At 40.8% G+C, this 20,341-nt stretch overlaps 1 protein-coding gene across 4 annotated transcripts in view; it reads left to right on the forward strand.

Moving 5' to 3' along the window:
* Nucleotides 1–20,341, forward strand: part of RAPH1 (Ras association (RalGDS/AF-6) and pleckstrin homology domains 1) — a 76,334-nt gene that overhangs the window by 18,271 nt on the left and 37,722 nt on the right. For all 4 annotated transcript variants that reach the window (XM_060281913.2, XM_060281918.2, XM_060281920.2 and 1 more), the window contains exons 2-3: nt 18,411–18,530; nt 20,194–20,299. In XM_060281913.2, the coding sequence (XP_060137896.1) occupies nt 18,411–18,530; nt 20,194–20,299 (226 nt within the window). The remainder of the gene's footprint in view (nt 1–18,410; nt 18,531–20,193; nt 20,300–20,341) is intronic.

Consider the following 20,341-nt stretch of genomic DNA (forward strand, 5'->3'; position numbering starts at 1 on the left):
CACATATGCGGCTACCTTTTTGAAGAGCTTGGAGAAGCTTTAGTTCAGAATATGGCAGCAAGGCTGTTGGTGAGTGCTTGCCCATGGGTCTATATTGCACTTACCCTGTAAATATCTTTAAAAACCCCAAAGCATAGTTGGTTCAGTCAGCCTTCAATTGTTTGTTTGCTGTCTTCTGCTGTTTAAAATACTTTTCTGTTCTTGCAAGGTTTTGCCTCACAAGGCAAATAATGTGTTCTGTGGTGAGCTTTGCATTTTATCTGCTGAGACTGTCTCTATGTTTTTAGAAGGATATCTTAATTGCTCTAAGTATCTCTGGTTAATGCATATACATTTGAAGAGTGGGGTATAAATTCTTGAATGAATGAATAAAATAGCTAGACTTGCGACTGGGAGTGGCCGACCAGACCAGATATCACCGGTCCTAAAGGATCTACATTGGCTCCCAGTACATTTCCGATCACAATTAAAGTGTTGGTACTGACCTTTAACGCCCTAAACGGCCTTGTCCTGGTATACCTGAAGGAGTATCTCCACCAACAACACAATCTGGGAAAGGAAACAAGTTTAAAGTAAGATGGCAAAGAATGTTAAAGATATTGCAGAAGAAGTGTAGAATGTTCTATATAGAATTATCTCCAAGTGTAAGTATTAAAGAGAATTGCTTTAAGATGTAGTAGTGTTATTTAAGAGCCACAATGTTGTAGTCAAAATTGGAAATGTAGAAAATCTGGAGTTGATTTCATGCACATGTGATGGAGCTTGTAAAATGGTGAAATAATACTGAGAAAAGATTATTAAAGCACTGAAACTGACTCATTATTATTTACCTTTAAACTCTTTACTTCTCAGTTATATGAAAACAGACATGCTATCATAACGGCATATTTTAGGAGGCTATTTGTTAATAATTACATGAATGTTACTGGTCACAAAATGGCATATACTCACAACTTCTACAGTACAAAAATAGTTTGCAGAAGAATAAACAAAATTGGTACAACTGAGGGAAAGGATGCAGAAAAATGAACAGTTTGAAAAATCCTGGTCTCACGTTTGTAAGCAAAAATTTGAAATTGAAGCGTTTGAGACCCCACTGCTGAAATGATAGGATAACAAGAGGAGGGTAACATGGAGAATGGTAACAGTAAATAATAAAATTGTGCATTAAATATTATACTATTATACTATTATATTTATTTCCTTGTGTATTATAATATATATTTGTATTCTAAGTATATATTTGATAAACTTATTTAGAGATGAAATTTACTACAGATGGACAGAGCAGTATCTAAGCTTATTTTATGCATTTTAGCAGGGAGCTGTATCACGAAGTTTGAAGTGCAAAATCCCAGTAATAGTTATGTTCCGATCGCCACAAAAGGAGAGGGGCATGGGTATGAAGCTGAACACAGGTGCAAAGAGAGGTACAGAATAGAAAAGAAAAGTGGCTTCCGTAATGGGATTGGCAAGGTGAAAAGCAAGTTTAGTAGTTGCAATGGGGGGGGGGGGCTATATGGTGGGGATGGTAGAACACCATTCAGTTATTAAATAGAACAAAAAAGAATTTTATTGGCCTCAAGCTACAAAGTTCAACAATTGCAACTCTGTTATTGCTTAATAATTACCTATGTAATTATGCAGGAAGGATGGTTCACTTAGACTCTTGAAGGTAAAAATTCAAGATTGCAGGTGTTGCCTTCTGGCATCTTGGTGTTTCCACTTGTCTGTCAACTCTGCAGCTAATGAACCGTTGTGTTTTTGAATCCGCAGATAGCATATGCAGTACATTTTCTTTAGCTGTTTTTGGTATTTCCTAAAGATTTAGGCAAAGGCAAACTAATGCTTTTTTGTTTTATTTTATGGGCTGTGGCACAAAAGTAAGGTTGGCTCAGCAGCCCACTACATTACCTTGATGCCTAGAAATGGTTAGTGAATATGGTTTAGTTTGTAGATGGCAACAGATCTGCTGCTGGTATTACCCTATCTACCCTAGAGCAGAAATAAGGCAGTGTCTGAGGAGAAAAGATGGCAAGGAGAAAAGCAGGACTCCCCTGCTGAGCGCCTGAGGCCTGGTCCTGACACACTCCACCTGGCCCAGGGTGGGGCCTTACAGGCCTCATAAGGACTGCTGCTGCCCAGCAAGTACTGGGGTATTTTGGGGAAGTATTGTTGGGAGTTTTTGCTGTTGTTACTGATATTACTGATACTAACTTTTTGTATCTTCATTTTTATGTGGAAATTGGTTTGGTTATGTAGTTTTTAATGTGTGTGGTGTTTTTTTACTACTTTGCTATGTTTGTAATCATGTCAATCTTTTCATATTGTAAGCCGCCTTGAGCATTGTTTTAACTGTGGAAAGGCAGCATACAAGTAAAAAATGGGGGGGGGATTCATAGAACCCTGGAATTGTAGAGTTGGTCCCTGACCCCAAAGGTCATCTAGTTCAACCCCCTGCAATGCAGGAATCTCAGCTAAAGCATCATGACAGATGGCCGTTCAGCCTCTGCTTTAAAACCTCCAAAGAATGAGAGGCCACCACCTTCTCAAAGAGTCTGTTCCATTGTTGAGCAGCTCTTACCATCAGAAAGTTCTTCCTGATGTTTAGTCGGAATCTCCTTTCTTGTAACTTGAAGCCATTGGTTCATGTCCTACCCTCCTGAGCAGGAGAAAACAAGCTTCCTCTATCTTTCCTGTGGCAGCCCTTAGATATTTCAAGATGGCTATCACTCAGTAGCCTTTTTTTCCAGGCTAAACATACCAAACTCTCTCATCTGTTCCACATAAGGCCAGACCCTTGATCATCTTGGTTGCGCTCCTCTGCAAACGTTCCAGCTTGTCAATGTCCTCCTTAAATTTGCCGTGCCCAGAACTGGACACAGTATTCCAGGTGTGGTCTGACCAAGGCAGAATAGAACGGTACTATTACTTCCCTTAACCGGGAGACTGGTCTTTCTGTTGATTTGTGGCTGGAACTATTAGTTTAAGACTGGGAAATATGTTGCAAGCTCTTGGGGGGGTGCATACTAGCTGCATGCATACAAATTTTGCAGATATGCAAAGAAGAAAATTATATATGCATGTAAACATAATTCAGGAAACATGTGTCTTGGTTCTAGAAGCAGAAAAAGGTGTGAGTGAAAATCAAGTGCATTATGCTTCCACAGAAAGGAATGTAGCCAGACTATTCAATATGTGGTTTATGTTGGTCTCTGCAGTGTAGCCAGTAGGAAAAGCTTTTAGCATCCAAAATATGGTAATACCTTAATCTTAACTTGGAATCCTACATGTACAAATTCTATTGAACTCAGTTGGGTTTACATTCAGATAACCATGCTAAAGATAGAGCTGTTAGTTTCCCAAGAAGTGCATGTGGAATTGCGAAGTGTTGGTTGTAAAAATGTATTTTCCATGGATTCTCATGTAGGAAATGGCAAAGAAACTATTCCCAATCTATAGTTGGGCAAAGTGCTTCTGCTGTCTCTTAGGTAAAGGAAGGGTGAAATATGTATTGCAGTTTACTTTTAACTCTGATTGAGGGTTCTTTTTCTTAAAAGAAATCCCAGGTCTTTGGGCCTGTTTGACTTTTAAATACAGTTGGCCATAGTGCCTGAGCCATGGCTTCACACCGTAATTTCTCTTGACACATTTATTTCTTCCTTGACTGCTTGGCTCTTTCATACCATAGCTTGCCATTATGTCTGAATGGGCAAACTATGGTTTGTTCTTGTTCCTTAAACCAGAATTGATTTGCACTGTGGTTTCCCATTCTGGTTTGGAGAACAAGTGCCAAGCTTTAGTTTGCTAGAACCAGGAAGTCACAGAGGGAATTTATATGTGAGAGGAGGAAGAAGCGCTGAGTTTTAGACCTAGTAGTTAAACCAGCCCCTATCTGCCTGCCCGTTCTGTGTATTGTGCTGAGTTGTGCAAGCATCATAGTTAGTATTTTTAGAATATGGTTGTTTACAATTAAATATTTAATTACAGTTAAAGGCTTATAAGAATAGGCACTTTGAGTAATAGTGAAGAGAGCAAAACAGAGCCCAACAGCTCATGTTATCAGTGCCTGAGCATTTGCTGTTGGGGCTACCCCTCCACCTTCTCAAGCATTTTTGCCCCAAGGGTAATTACTCTCAAGTGGTTGACAAAGCATGATATCTTGGTTTGCCATTTGGGGTTGTTTGGGAACTGCAGTGATAGGAATGAAGAACACTTCTTACCTTTGTTCAAACTTGCCCACTGTGTGCTTGGGTTAGGAAGAAGATAGGGGATGGGAACTCATGACCCGTTAAGCTAAATTAGCCACTAGCGATGTACTGTGGCTTATCATGTTTTCTATCACAGACTGGCAGGAAAGCCAGGAGGTTTTTTTTATCTTCTGGTGGTTGGTACAGTATGTTCATTGAAGAATTGTGCATGCACACGAAAGCTCATACCAATGACAATGACAAACTTAGTTGGTCTATAAGGTGCTACTGGAAGGAATTTTTTTGCTTTGTTTCGACTACAGCAGACCAACATGGCTACCTACCCGTGTTCACTTTGTTGGGTTACAAGTTGTGCAAGCCTCTTGCAGGGGTTGGGACATTTAGGATTGGGAAAAGAGTTGATTGAGGCAGTTCTGCCTCCACACACATGTAAGAGAGAAGGTATGCCTGTGAAGTATTGTGTTGCAGAGTTCAAACCATTGAGAATGAATGGAGTGGGAACTCTGGGGAATGTAGCATGGGGGTGAGAATAGGAGGGTGATCAGGGATTCATAGAGCTGGAAGGGACCTTGGGGGCACCTGGCAGAAATTGAGTATGGTATGCATATGTCAAACTGGGATTGATTTTAGGTGAGTATCTGAACTGGACAAGGGAAGGAGGTCTTGCACTGATAAATACCGTATGTGACCAGGTATTATTGGTGATTAAGTGTTCCTTAAAGGTAAAGGGACCCCTGACCATTAGGTCCAGTTGTGACCGACTCTGGGGTTGCGCGCTCATCTCGCATTATTGGCTGAGGGAGCCGGCGTATAGCTTCCAGGTCATGTGGCCAGCATGACAAAGCCGCTTCTGGCAAACCAGAGCAGCACATGGAAATGCCGTTTACCTTCCCGCTGTAGCGGTTCCTATTTATCTACTTGCATTTTGACGTGCTTTCGAACTGCTAGGTTGGCAGGAGCTGGGACCAAGCAACGGGAGCTCACCCCATCACAGGGATTCGAACCGCCGACCTTCTGATCAGCAAGCCCTAGGCTCAGTGGTTTAACCACAGTGCCACCTGGGTCCCTTAAGTGTTCCTTACAGTATTAGAAATTCAGGTGAATATGCTTACGGAAATGCAACTGATGCCCCACTCCTTTTTAATGGTTTTTTGTGTTTGTTTTAATACTTGTTGTAGCTATAGCTCAGCAAAAACTGTTACTGTAACAGTATTTCTTAACTACAGAATTGAATCAGATTGCCTTTGGGTTTAGTTTAGTGATTATGGACTATAATTATATAGTATGACAACTATGCAGGAAAAGATGTTTTTATTGTAGCAGTTTGAAGACTGTGTCCATCTTTGTAAAAAACAAAAACAAACCACAGTTGAAATGCTGATACTGAGTCCTTGTTGAAAGGAATTTGGCAGCTCCTCTGGACTTTTACTGGATAAGTACCCACATTGTACAAACCAACAATGTCTCACATGGCAGGGAATCTAAAAAAACTGAACACTCACATAATTGCCACTTAAATCCTTATATAAAGGATCCATTTAGCAAGAATAAGAGGGTGTTTATTATTGATGGCTTTTTAGAAAGCTGGCTCTTTATAGATCAAGGCCATATTATTTTATAGACTTTGCATCTTCTAAAAGAGATACCCCCCCCCAAATTACAACTATGTCCTAGGAAATCCCATTCAATATTTCAATTTAATCTGATTGTTTTGAAATAATTTATTTGCAATATATTTCACTTAACTGATTTATTGAACCCCGACAAGAGCAGGCAACCTCCCATCCCACCCGGTCTATGAAACCACCCACTAACAGTGCCTCAGTCTTACCTGGATTGAGCTTCAGTTTATTGGCTGTGATCCAGTCTATTACCGAGTCAGGACAACGGTTCAGCACATCTACTACTACACAAGTAGAGCTGTGTGTCATCTTCGGCGATCACTCGTAGCCGAGTAAGATTGTCTTCCCTAAACACGGTTTTAACAATGAGTCCGTAAGTGACTGTGGAGGCCAATTCTGGATCCACATGTCCTCCCACATTGGGGACATTGGTTTCCGGACGGGAGTTGATAATGGTGTGGATTTGCCAAGTGTGCCTTCCTCCTAGCACGTTTCTCCCTTGCGTCCTGAGTTCGAGCATCTTCAAAGCCCATGACACCTTTGGTAAAGGCTGTTCTCCAACTGGAGCGCTTGCAAGCCAGTGTTTCCCAGTTGTCAGTGTTTATACTACATTTTTTTTAGATTTGCCATGAGACAGTCTTTAAACCTCTTTTGTTGACCACTCGCATTACGCTTTCCATTTTTAAGTTCGGAATAAAGTACAGTCATACCTCGGGTTACAGACGCTTCAGGTTGCATCTTTTCAGGTTGTGTCCCGCGCTGAACCCGGAAGTACCCGAACGGGTTACTTCCGGGTTTCAGCGGTTGCGCATGCGCAGAAGTGCTAAATCTCGCTTTGCACGTGCACAGAAGCGCTAAATCACACTTTGCGCATGCACAGAAGCGCTAAATCACAACCCGCGTGTGCGCGGCGCTGCGGGTTGCGAATGCTGCGGATTGCGAATGTGCCTCCGCTTGCCTCCCGCCGCCCCCCCAGCTGCCGATTCGGCCATAGGGCCGGATTGGGCCTTCGCCGCCACCTCCCGCCGGCCTTTAAAGTGTCTTTTTTTTAAGGCCCCGGAACGAATTAATCCATTCCCAATGCATTCCTATGGGAAACATCGTTTCGACTTACGAATGTTTCGACTTACGAATGTGCATTCGGAATGGATTAAATTCGTAAGTAGAAGTTCCACTGTAGTTGCTTTGCAAGATGATCAACAGGCGTCCGCACAACATGACCAGTCCAACGAAGTTGATGTTGAAGAATCATTGCTTCGACTCTGGTTATCTTTGCTTCTTCCAGTACAGTACACTGATATTAGTTCGCCTGTCTCCCAAGTGATGTGTAAAAAAAAATGGATACACCATTGATGAAATCTTTTGAGGAGGTGGAGATGGCGTTTATAAGTGGTCCATCTTTCACAAGCATATAGTAAGGTTGGTAGTACAATAGCTTTGTAAACCAGCATTTTGGTTTCCCAGCGAATGTCCCGGTCCTCAAACACTCTGCACTTCAATCATGAGAAAGCCGCACTCGCAGAGCTGAGGCGATGCTGGATTTCGGCATCAATGTTGGTCTGCAAAGATATTTAGGATGGTTTGGAGGTCATCCTCTGAGCATGCGCACACTACATTGTCATCAGCATACTGAAGCTCTATGATGGAAGTTACGGTAACCTTACTCTTTGCTTTCAGCCTGCTCAGATTGAAGAGCTTTCCATCTGTTCGATATATGATTTCTACTCCAGTGGGGAGTTTCCCTTTGACAAAGTGTAGGATCATGGCAATGAAAATAATGGATAGAGTTGGGGCAATAACACAACCCTGTTTAACACCTGATCCCACTGTGAATGGTTCACTTTGAGAGCCATTGTTATCTGCAATTGTTGCTGTTATATTATCATGGAGGAGCCGAATGATGTTTGAAAATTTATCTGGGCAGCCAATTTTCAGAAGGACAGTCCACAGAGTATTACGATTTACAGTGTTGAAATCTTTAATCAGGTCAATAAATGCCATATACAGGGGATGGTTTTGATCTCTGCATTTTTCTTGAAGTTGTCGAGCGGTGAAAATCATGCCCACTGTCTCCCTAGAAGGCCGAAAACTATTTTGGGATTCAGGAAGGGTCACCTTGGATATTGTTATGAGATGGTTTGCTAAAATCCTTGCAAGAATTTTGCTGGCCGCAGCTAATAGATAGATGCCTCGATAGTTTCCACTATCAGTTCTGTCCCCTTTTTATAGAGATTGATAATTTTGGCATCTCTAAAGTCTGCTGGGATTTTTTCACTTTCCCAGATTTTTTCGATGAGCTTGTGAAGTTGTTGTGTAAGTTCAATTTCGCCCACTTTGAAGATTTCGGCAGGTATCCCATCAGGTCCACTGGCTTTGTGTGTCATCAGCATATTGCTGACAATGTACTCCAAACTTCAGATAACCCCACTCAGTGGTTTCATGGAGATGTTAAGCAGCATGGAGGATAAAATTGAATCTTGAGGAACCCCACATTGAAGGCTTCCCGGGGCTGAACATCACCCTCTGGAAATGACTATCCAAATAGGACCAGAACTACCACAAAGGGGTGCCACCCACTCCTAACTTGGACAGCCGCTTCAGAAGGATACCATAGTTGATGGTATCAAAAGCTGCTGAAAGGTCAAGGAGAATGAACAAGAACACATTCCCCCTGGCTCTTTCCTGACAGGTCATCATACAGGGGATTGGATGGCTCTGTGGTCTAAACCACTGAGCCTCTTGGGCTTGCTGATTGGAAGGTTGGTGGTTTCAATCTGTGCAACAGCATGAGCTTCCATTGCTCTGTCCCAGCTTCTGCCAACCTAGCAGTTCGAAAGCACACCGGTGCAAGTAGATAAATAGGTACCACTGCAGTGGGAAGGTAAATGGTGTTTCCATGCGCTCTGGTTTCCATCACAGTGTCCCATTGCACTAGAAGCCACATGAGCCAGAAAGCGGTCTGTGGACAAACGCCAGCTCCCTTGGCCAGAAACAAGACAAGTGCTACAACCCCATAGTCATCTTTGACTGGACTTAACTGTCCAGGGTTCCTTTAACTTGAACCTTATAGGGCAACCAAAGCAGTTTCTGTGCCAAAACCGGGCCTAATTGAAATGGATTTTAAAAAATCAGTTTCCTCCAAGAGTGCCTGGATCTTATGGCATTCCCTTTGAACACAAGGTAGTGCTGCACAATGCCAGGCAAAAAATCATTTACAGTGCTAAACTTCCTGATAATATAAAGAGGATGTTTCAGATATACACACACACGTTTCATACTGCCTTCCTCGTGCTAAATTTATCTGCTTTGAAGTAAATCCCATTTCAGCAGAACATTTCTTCCAAGTAACTGTTCTTCAACTGTTGCAGTCGGTCCTTTGTTGCAGATATAGCTCATTTTTAATTTTTTCTTCAAGATTTAGACTGTGTGGTCATAACTCAGTGTCTTTTGTTTTCTAAATGATTATTGACAGTTTAATACCAAGGTAGCATTTATAATATGATTGTGCTTCTTTATATTCCAGGAATTGTAAAAAGAAAGAGCTAGCAACAGATTGAACATGGGCGGTGAGGTCTTTCTAGTACAGTGGTACCTCTGGTTGCGGACACAATCTGTTCTGGGGTGCCATTTGCACCCCGAAAAGTCCGCAACCCAAGCGGCGCTTTCGTGCATGCGCGAAAGCATGATAGAGCGCTTTGCACATGTGCGAAGCACGCAGAACGCTTCTGTGCATGTGCGTGCGGCGGAACCCGAAAGTAAACACTTCCGGGTCCGCTGCTTTCACAACACGAAAGAATGCAACCCGCAGCAGATGCAACACAAGGTATGACTGTAGGAGAAAGAACAATGTGCAGTGATTTGAGGAGCACTTCCAAATCCCTTTAAGGTCTACTGTGTTGCTCAGATAAGCAATTTGTTAATCAGTGTTGCTAAATGTTTGGCCTAAGAAGCTTTCGAGTGCTGGTTTGACCAATAAAGCCTTAAACGGCTCAGGACCACAACACCTTAAGGACTGCTTCTCCCTATATAAACTGTCCTGGACTGAAGAAGTGTGCATGCACATGAAAGCTCATACCTATGACAAACTTAGTTGGTCTCTAAGGTGCTACTGGAAGGATTTTGTTGTTTGTTTGTCCTGGACTCTGCGTTCAAAATCTGAGGCCCTTCTTTGTGTGCCTGCTCCAGGAGATGTCTGAAGGGCGGCAACACGAGAACAGACCTTTTCTGTAGTGGCTCCCTGTTTGTGGAATGCTCTCCCCAGGAAAGTTCGCCTGGCACCTTCATTATTTATAATTCAGACACTAGGCGAAAACATTCTTCTTCAACCAGGCCTTTGGTTGATAAATATCCTACAGCCTTTTAACTATATCTGTGGGAAGGGGGGTTATTGTTTTGTGGTCTTGGCTTAAATATTTACTTGTGTTTTATCTTGTATTTTATTCTGTGAACTGCCGTGGTATCTCTTGATGAAGGGTGGTGTATAAATTTAATTACTGTAATTTGAGGGCAGCATCCCATATAACAGTTCATCTGTGCTGATGCAACCAGTGCCTCTTAAAATACTGTTGTAGCCGAGTGTAATGTAACTTTCTGAATACAGTGGTACCTCGGTTTTCAAACGCCTCCTAAGTTGGAATGTTTCAGAACTCGAAAACCTGGAAGTAAGTCCCTCGGTTTTCAAACACGCCTCGGAAGTTGAACAGGAAATGCGTCTTCCATTTTGAGTTTTCCGTATTGAGGCTTCTGCTTTCGGTTTTTTGTTTTTGAATGCTTTGGAACTCGAACGGACTTCCACAACGGATTATGTTTGAAAACCGAGGTACCACTGTAGTTAAATTTGAAACGTGCTGCTTTCAATACTTTTGATATTCTGTGTACTGTGTTTTTGCAGGCTACGTTCAGAAATAAAAATTGAAGAAAGCAAATAATGCAGCTGGTTCACTACTTCCACATTTAAATTCTGCTTTTTCATGTTCTGACAACAGAGATCCTACTTAATGTTTGAATTGGACCTTGTCAAAGCCAACAGCACTCTCAAATTATGTTTGACAAGCTATGCTTAAGAGGTCAATGTTCAGCTGTTGAGCCTCTGGATGTGAAGACTTTTGGATTAAGATTTTTGTATCTCTGAACCTTGATTTTAGAGCTTCAGTTTTGGGGAAAATATTTCACTTCTGACCAGCAGCTGCATATTGCAGGTATAGGCTGTACTCATATGGGAGTTTGCAAAGTACCCAGAGAACTTGTTTTCACACAGCCCATATGGAGCTGATGGAACACTTTACAAAAAATGCAAGTGTGAAAGCCCCCAACCCTAGAAGCAGCTGCATAGGAAAAAAATATTACTCTGTTCATACCCTCTCACTAAGATGGATATCAATAACTTCAGACATGGATTTTTGTTCAAATTTGGCTTACCAAATAGTTTCAGTATTGTTGTTTTTTTTTAAAGGCCTTGAGTCACATTCTGCTCAGCTGCTATTTTTAGCCGCCAGCTTCTTTGAATTAGACTTAACTGGCCCCAAAGAGTACGCGCAGAGCAGCCAGGGCTGTGCACACACAGCCCTTCTTTGAAAACTAAAATCCTGCTCACAACTGCTTAGCAATAAAGTGGGAGGGGAGACGACTGAGTCTAGCTCTCTACTTCCGTCACAAAGAGCGAAGCGGTGGGAACTGAGCTTTCTATTGAAGGGTTTTTCTATGTGCATTCTCAGCTGCAGGTTTGAAAAGAAGAACCACCAATGGTTAGAGACATTGAGGAACAAGGATATTTGTATCATTGTCTTGGCCAGCACACATACAGCCCTAGATAGTTTAGAGTGTTGGTCAACTGGTAATTACTTTAAATCACTGATTTATTAGAACAGAGACTTCTAATTACAAGAAAGTGAGATTCTAAACAACTGTGAACTAGAAGGTGATGCTGGGGGTGGGCATTGCTCAACCCCTTTGCAGGTGTCCTTTGGGGGTCTTACAGTGTTCTGTTCTTTCCCAAACACACACCAGAATGTGGATGACACCCAATTTTATCTATTTTCAATTAGATGCCGATTGCACACACCAGTTACAAAAACAGAAACTGAAATGCAGTTGTGCTATTTAGTATAGTGCTGGAGGTTTTTGTCCTGGTCTTCTGGAATATTTTCTACTACCATCCCACCCCTTCTCTTACACACACATACTTGCACTTAAAAAGAAAGAGGAACCTTCTGCTGATTATAATCCAGCACCAGACTCGTGGACCACAGGTCCCCCGGCCCTGGTGTGGGCAGTATGTAGCCACATGGCCTTAGTATATATCCCTGTGTTCCAACCACTGTTCTTCCTCCTCACACTGCCAGTACTGAAACTAGGTGGTGCAGTGAAAAAGAGACCTGGGGTTGGCAAGAAAGTGGTGATCTCTTGTCTTGCAGGTGCAGCCTGTTTTTTGTGTTCTTTTTTTGCCCGGTTTTTCCAGAAGGAAGTTAGCAGGAAGGGAAAGACTGAAATGTTCAGCTCTGACTTGCCCCTTTCTCCAAAGTGGTTTCCAAGATGCAGGCTGACCGCAGTTGGGGGAGGGACAGGATCCTTGTTTGAAACGGCTTAGGAAGCCTTAAGGCTGAAGTGTTGGCCATGCTTTAAGTAAAACTGGTAGAAGTCTCTCTTATTTGGTTTATTTGGCTGTCCCAGACTATTTGCCTCGTCCTGAACTAATTTCAATTCTTGTTTATGTAATGGAAAAGCTTCTAGGCTGCCACTTTAAAAACAACAACAACCCTTAACATCCTTCATGTTAGGTCAGTGCTTTACCCATACCTGAATCCTGCTTGCTGCCGCCTTCTTTACCTAACTTGGCCTTGCTCTAGAAATCTTTTGCTCTTGTACATACGTGGTTCAACCACTTTTCTAATTATTTTCTACAGCTACTGACCATACTTCCTTCTTTGGCCTACAAGGCTCGCCTACTCCACAATTACTCACTCAGCTGTTCTGCAGTTCAACACTTATGTAATTTCGATGCAATATCTATGTAACATTCAATCGTCTTTCCCTATTTCATACCAGATTGTTTCTCCAGATACAGTAGTAAGTCTAGAGGCACTGGTTTTATTTTTGTATATTGGCCAATGTGCAGGTATTTAACAAATAGTAATCTGGCTAACCTGTGCTACTATAACCTCTTGTATAGCTTAAATCTCCAGTCTGGTTTTCACACTCCTTTTTCCAGCCCCAAAGTTCACTTTTACTTAATAGAAAACTTTAAAACAACAACTTGTGATGATTGAGTAGCTATCTGCCAAAATGTCTTTAAAATTACTAAACAGAGTATACTTTAGTCCATGGGCTCAGTGAACTTGAGATTTTCTACTGATGGATTTGTGCATGTTCCACAAATAACATCGTGTGTTACCTGAGGAACTGCATATGTGTACCTGTTTTAATTAGTCCGGCCTTGGAAGGCACAGCTAATGCCCAAAGTATATCTGTAAAAAAAAATTCAAATAAAAGGAAACACACCATCATTTCCACATATGGAAGGCATCTTTTTTTGCCCCCCCCCCTTTATGAGGTTCCTTTCAAGTGGCTCAGCACCCCTGGCAAATATACTCTTGTATGCTAAATACTCAGGATAGTTATATGCTTATGGTGTTAATTGGGAAGATCATACCAAGGCAACATTGTCACTAATGCAAAAGTTTCTGTAATAGCAATAATATTTACAAATATTTCCTTTTTCTTTTGGGCACTTTAAGAGAAGTGAGGGTTTCAAGATTATTCACTGTCTGGCAGTGGTTTTGAATGTGAGGGCAAGAAGTTACAGAGGTGCTTTTTCTTCAGACAGGAATCAACACATTTTGGATAGGTTTGGCAGCAGTCATTGTTTCTTGTGACAGGTGTTGCTTGGCTGGCTATGTGTGTGCCATAGCTGTAAAGTAACAGCACCATTTTTCTACCTGCAGCTTGGTGAAAGGGTTTTATGGGCAATGAGTAATGGGCTGTGTGTTTGTGTGCATGGCAACCTTTCCCCTGTATCCCTGTGCACTGATGGTGTATCATGGTGCAAAATATAGTATGACACCATTTTGAAAGAGGTACTGTCTTCTCCTTGTGTTGCTAGCAGGTTTCAAAAACTTATTATCATTATTATTATTATTATTATGCAGTGTACTAGATGCCATGTCCTTGCTGGTTTTCAGAATTAAGTTTATGGCCACCTCTGATAACTGTATTTGTGAATCCCTGACCTTCAGGGAAATAGAACATGGACAGATGGCTAGGTGTTGTTAGCTCCACAGCTTGTCAGTGGTAGCAGTGTGTTTGCCTGCTCCAGATTTTAAATCTGTCTAAATGCTCCCAAAAGCGAGAACAAAGGTTTTATTTAGTAATGTTTCCTTTGAGGAAATCTGTACAGCAGTGATATTCATCACTAAACATTATAAGCTGGATTGCCAATATTAACTTGACTATTATCTAAATTTTGGGTGCAGTGTGTTCCCTTTCATGAACACCACACTACTAATTAAGAAGAAGAAACTACTTGCTTGGCTGTAGGAATCTTTCCCACAAGACAATAATCAGACTCTTCTGACAAGGGAACAGCTGTCTCTTGCTTCAAACAAAATGAAATGCTCACTACAAACACATCCTTCCTCAACTTCCTCTTTTATGCACCAGAAATAGCACTGTGGTAGCAGGAGGCTTGTAAAATATCAATTTATAGAGGAGTGTTACTAGTGTTGCTCTAGGAAGAGCTGCAATTCAAATGCATTAAGATTTTTTAAAAAAATCCATGCTAGTATACTATTAGAATAATTGTTGCTGATCTAACAATTCCTTGAATTATTTGGCTGATGTCCTTGTCCAGGAAATAATGAATTAAATTATTAAGCTCTTCCTTTTCATCAGTTTGGCAAGCATCTACATTAAGATTTGGAAGATGATGCAGGGATGAATAAAGATTTTACTGTATGCATTTTTTAAAAAACTCTGCAGTCTTTAGTTGTGCTTCTTGTTGGTCTTTCTGCTAACCAGTCTAGCAGTTTTGAAGTTATCTGTTCACCTACAAATAATCAGCAGAGTAATTGGTCCTTTCAAATTTCCTGAAATTGGTTGATGTTATTTCTAAACTTTCTCATAGGAGAAAGAGAATGTACTGACTGTTACTTTAAATTGGGCAGACCTGAATGAAGGCTAAATTCAAGTGAGTCAAAGTAAACTCCCTCTATGCTTTAATGTAATACAACGCAATCTTCAGTTTCCAAGGAAAGAACTAGTTTTTGAAGTCAATTCAACAGTGTTTCAGGTTAGCTGTGAATGTTGACATTAAATTTGTAAGATTAGAAAGCCTAGCTGAGAAAGTACACACATTTCTACAATTCAGCTATGTCTAGATTTCCAACTCTGTTTATTTAATATGTCTAATAGAACTAATTTTGAAGTTCCCTATTATTTTGTCAGATTACCTCTTTTTATATAACATGCTCTAAGATCTGAAGCATCCAAGAACAATTTTGTTTTGAGTACAGTCGTACCTTTGTTTTCGAACAGCTTAGTTCTCAAACGTTTTGGGTCCCAAATGCCGCAAACCCAGAAGTGACTGTTCTGGTTTTTGAACTATTTTTGGAAGCCAAACATCCAATGGGGCTTCAGCAGCTTCCGAGTCACTGCAGGAGCTTCCTGCAGCCAATCAGAAGCCACACTTTGGTTTCTGAATATTTTGGAAGTCAAACGGACTCCGGAACGGATTCCGTTCGACTTCCAAGGTATGACTGTACTTCCAATTGGAAGTTGCCTGGCCTCAATAGTAATAATTAAAAAGACAAATAAGAAGAATAGAAATAAATTCAGAAACGTACTGAGATAATTTCAAAAGCCCTATGAGGACAGTATTTTCATTTCAGTCAACCAAAATATTGTCCCCTATTTTTGGAATATAAAAGCATTTTATCTTTCCCAAAATGTGGGTCAGACATTTCATATTCCATCTTCCTAGTGACAATTGATACAATCTGCATAGTAGCCAACAAAGCTGCCTCTTCTCACATTCAGCCTTGAGGCTGTGACCAGATGCAGATCTCTGTGACTTCACCGCCTCTGTTCTGCCCGCTCACCCACCCACTGTTTGACATTGGGCTTAAAGAAAGTTTGCATGTTGCTTTGCAGCATTTGGGTTGGCCTAATAAAGGTATTGCCCAATATGGATTTTGAAATCTTTATTATGACCACTTTTGCTTGGGGTGATGCTAAGATTATATTTCAGTAAAATAAATTGCCCAGTACTGTTCTTATCGGACTTTATCACGTCACAACTTTGTGATGGGGTAGTCTGGGAGGACATCATAGAGTGGATTAGAGATGAAACATGAATCCTTGCTGCTTATCCATGCACCAACCAACTGCTTTCATTTCTTTCTGATATATACTATCTTAATCGAAAAGTGGGATCTGCAACAAAACCATGGTTAATTGTTTGAATTGTGTCAGTGAAGGCAACTACAAATGCTATTCCCCATGTAGTGCTAATGGTTTGTTCCACCCAGAATGGCAAGAAGAGGGGATGGAAGCAATTTGAGCAGTGTGGACCAGCATGCTTGCTTGTTCCCAGCAAGACATAGTTTATTTAACTCTTACAGTTAACTCTTACAGTCTTACAAACTTACAGTTTATATGTGAACGAGGCCATGGTTGCCCAAATGGCTGTGTTTTTCCTTTTGAGTCTGCTGTCATTTTTGTTGCAGAGTGTGTGTCTTGTAGTTCTCTTCTCTTGAGTTCTTGCCATATTAACATGGTCAATGTTTCTAGGATATGTGTATATCTAGCTTATCTGCCAACTTTTTATTCTACTCTGTGTCAATATGATAAAATAAATGTCCTTCCTGTTGGCTAGTCACCATAATTCAGTTAAAATCTTTATTGAAAGCAGATGGTAAAAAAAAAAATCATTCAGTTATAGCTGGCTCTGTTATGCCGTTGTTTTGTGTAGAGATCATAGAGGATATATCATTGCTCAAGGAGCCTGGACAGTTTCTAATATTTAAACTCTGTGACAGGATATCTTCCAGGCATTCTCTGCGGCCTATATAAGCAGGATTTCTATGAGCATAAATATATTCTGCTATTTAGGAGAGTGCATTTCTTATTGAGTGATATTGCACAACTTGTGGTCAGCTTGAATTCCCTGGACTTTTCCGGTGCAGAAATGGTTGCTGGCACTGACTCACAAGAAATGTCAACTAGATGCATACCGAGGATCTTAATGTGTTTTTTTTCCCTATTATGAAAGAGTGATTTTGAAACAATGACTTCCTAATCCTCCAGCAGAAAGCTATTGCTTCTTTCTCCTGAAAAGAGGACAAACAAGTGTGGTCCTATTATCACAAACTCTGTTGGAAAGCTACCATTATGCCATTTGCTTCGAAGTCAAATACAGGAACCCTTTTACACTTCTTCTTCTTCTTCTTCTTCTTCTTCTTCTTCTTCTTCTTCTTCTTCTTCTTCTTTACCAAACACTTTGTGCTTCAATGGAAAGCTTTGCTATCAGCTGTCTTCTCTACCTGGGTCAGTGCATTTGGTTGATTATTGATAGAATATTACCACTGTGCTGTTTAGCTGCTAAAGGGTTTACAGTACTGTATTCTCAACATAAGTGTGCTTTTCAGAATACTATTTGCACTGTAAAGCAATGGCCAGTGCTTTAATCAAATTTCTGTTGCACAAGATTTTGTGATGAGCAGGATTATTTTTAGGAGAGCAGAGTTTGTAAGGGAGGCAGCATAATAACAGTAATCTCTTCATACATGGGTTACATCGATGAAACAATTTAAATTTCTAAACCCTTGAGCAGTAATTTTAAAAAACCCAAAAAACTGTAGACATATTTTCAACTGAGCAAGAACTGAAGAGACAGCAAGATTGGCAGGCATACTGAATTCATTCAAAATCACATTTGTGATCCTCCAAACATAATTCGAAGGCCCAGAGACTAACAGTGACTTTGAGTGACTTGATGCTGGTTTGGAGACATCACACAAACCAAAGTTTGGTGGTTCAGAAATAAGTGCTTTAGTTTGTGATTGTTTGAATATGTCCAAAGCATTAGGCTGTGAAGCAAAAGCCCCCTTTAGCATGTGCTGAATTTTCAAAGTGAACTGCTTCTCTTTGTAACTTGGTTGCAGCAAACAGAGGAGGTTCTAATTTTTATGGAAAGAAAATGTTTCACATTATATGTGATCCCCATTGCATACATGGTGTTCTCTGTTTAGATGAGAACATAAAATACCTTGTGCTCATTAGAAGAAGAAGAAAGATTGCTCATGATCTATACAAGGAACCAAATACCAGTAAAATGTTGATCCTCTGTGTTTATGTAATATATATTGAATTGTTCATTGTCTCAAAATAACAGCTGTGGATTTTTTTCTACCAGTTTTTTGGTGACACTCTAATATTTTAAACATAACTGATCATGGTGGTCATCCACTTAGGAAGACACATGAGGAAGGTTGCTGAGCATAAGTGTGTTCTGAAATAACGGCATATAATCTTCAAAACATACAAAGTGTACACCTTTAAATGCTGCTTTTTTTGTCTTTTTTAGATGGAACAACTATCAGATGAAGAACTTGATCATGGCGCGGAAGAAGATAGCGATAAAGAAGATCAGGATCTGGACAAGATGTTTGGGGCTTGGCTTGGGGAGTTAGACAAACTCACACAGGTTATAGTCACTTTATAACACTCTTCACATTCCACAGTGAAGGAAATCAGCGTTCATGGAGTAGAGTATATTGGTCATTGGCTGTATGAGCCATAACAGCAGGGAACGGGTAGCATTTGTAATGTGATAATAGTTCCTTGCTGAGCTATTGACCTGTCAGGTGCACAGCCACTTTTTGCTGTATAACGCAGTGATATTGCTGTGGTCTAAACCACTGAGCCTCTTGGGCTTGCCAATCAGAAGGTCAGTGGTTCGAATCGCCGCAACGGGGTGAGCTCCCGTTGCTCTGTCCCAGCCCCTGCCTACCAAGCAGTTCGAAAGCACACCAGTGCAAGTAGATAAATAGGTACTGCTGTGGTGGGAAGGTAAATAGTGTTTCCGTGCGCTTTGGTTTCCGTCACGGTGTTCCGTTGTGCCAGAAGCGGTTTAGTCATGCTAGCCACATGACCCGGAAAGTGTCTGTGGACAAACACCGGCTCCCTCGGCCTGAAAGCGAGATAAGTGCCGCAACCCCATAGTCACCTTTGACTGGACTTAACTGTCCAGGGGTCCTTTATCTTTATCTTTACCTTTACCTTATTGCCATATGACTAAGGACATGATGCAGAAGATGGTAGGATTATGTGTTTGAAAAGTTTAAATTTGTTTAGGAAATCTGTGGTATTGGAACTCTAAGTTCCTTGCTTGCTTCTGATAAATAGCAGAAAGTGAGGAGCATACAAAAAGACAACTAAAATAATGCTTAAAACTACAATTAAGTTGTTGTTTAAAAAAATGGAATTTATGCATAGAAACACTAATCAACCTGACTAGTGTTGTTATTTTGCTTAGTTGGTAGTGCAGAGATTTTGTTTTTCTCCATCATCCATTCCATCTAAAATCTGAATGTCTGCAACTGCTGTATGTAATGATAGCTTTAGCAGAACCCAAGATTTGTAAGCATGCAAACATGCTTATAATTTTACAAGTGCATCATTAGTTTGGGGCCGCTGTTGTACACCGAATGTCCATATTCCATGTCCATGCAACTTATTATTATTTATTTGATTTAATATCGAGTCGTCCCCCTAAGGTCACAGCAATATGAAATACAACTTTAAAACTAATTTGATTACAGTCACAGGGTGGGTCATGAAAATATACACTTCATGTGTCAAAGGCCAGGGTAAAGAGCTGAGCGTACAAAAAAACTGTACAGTGTAGGTGTCATGTGCACCTTGGTGGGGAGGGAATTACACAGTGTAGGGGCTGACACAGAGAATGCCCTCTCCCAGGCTACCAACACATCAAACCCTGAGGACTAAGTTGCTATCGTTTTAAACATTAGCGTGAGCACCTTCACTTATGCCCAGAAACAGACTGGCAACAAGTGCACCTGTTTTCAAACAGTTATATGAACACTATACAGGCTAAAATGTCTTATTGCCACGTAAAGCTGAAATAGTTAAGGCACACAAAAAGCTGTGTATTTGGCAAATACTATGGAGTAGATCTTAGTGCCATCAAACATTGGTAGCTTTTTTTCTGTTGAACATATGTAAAGGGGGAAAACAAGATTTTAAAATAGCACAGATACAAAAGCAATATATTTGCCCATGTTTGAATATGCTGATTTATGTTTTACACTGTTGTAGCTTATTCTGCTCCAATTTGTTTTATTTAGAGTCTGGATACAGATAAGCCCATGGAGCCAGTGAAAAGATCCCCTCTTCGCCAGGAGACTAATATTGCCAACTTCTCCTATCGCTTTTCAATGTACAATTTAAATGGTAAGGTGCATTATTAAATCATTTTCAGCTGGAGGAGGTGGG

The sequence above is a fragment of the Zootoca vivipara genome, chromosome 1 (genome assembly GCF_965207765.1).
Source record: "Zootoca vivipara chromosome 1, rZooViv2.hap1.1, whole genome shotgun sequence".
Classification (NCBI taxonomy): domain Eukaryota; kingdom Metazoa; phylum Chordata; class Lepidosauria; order Squamata; family Lacertidae; genus Zootoca; species Zootoca vivipara.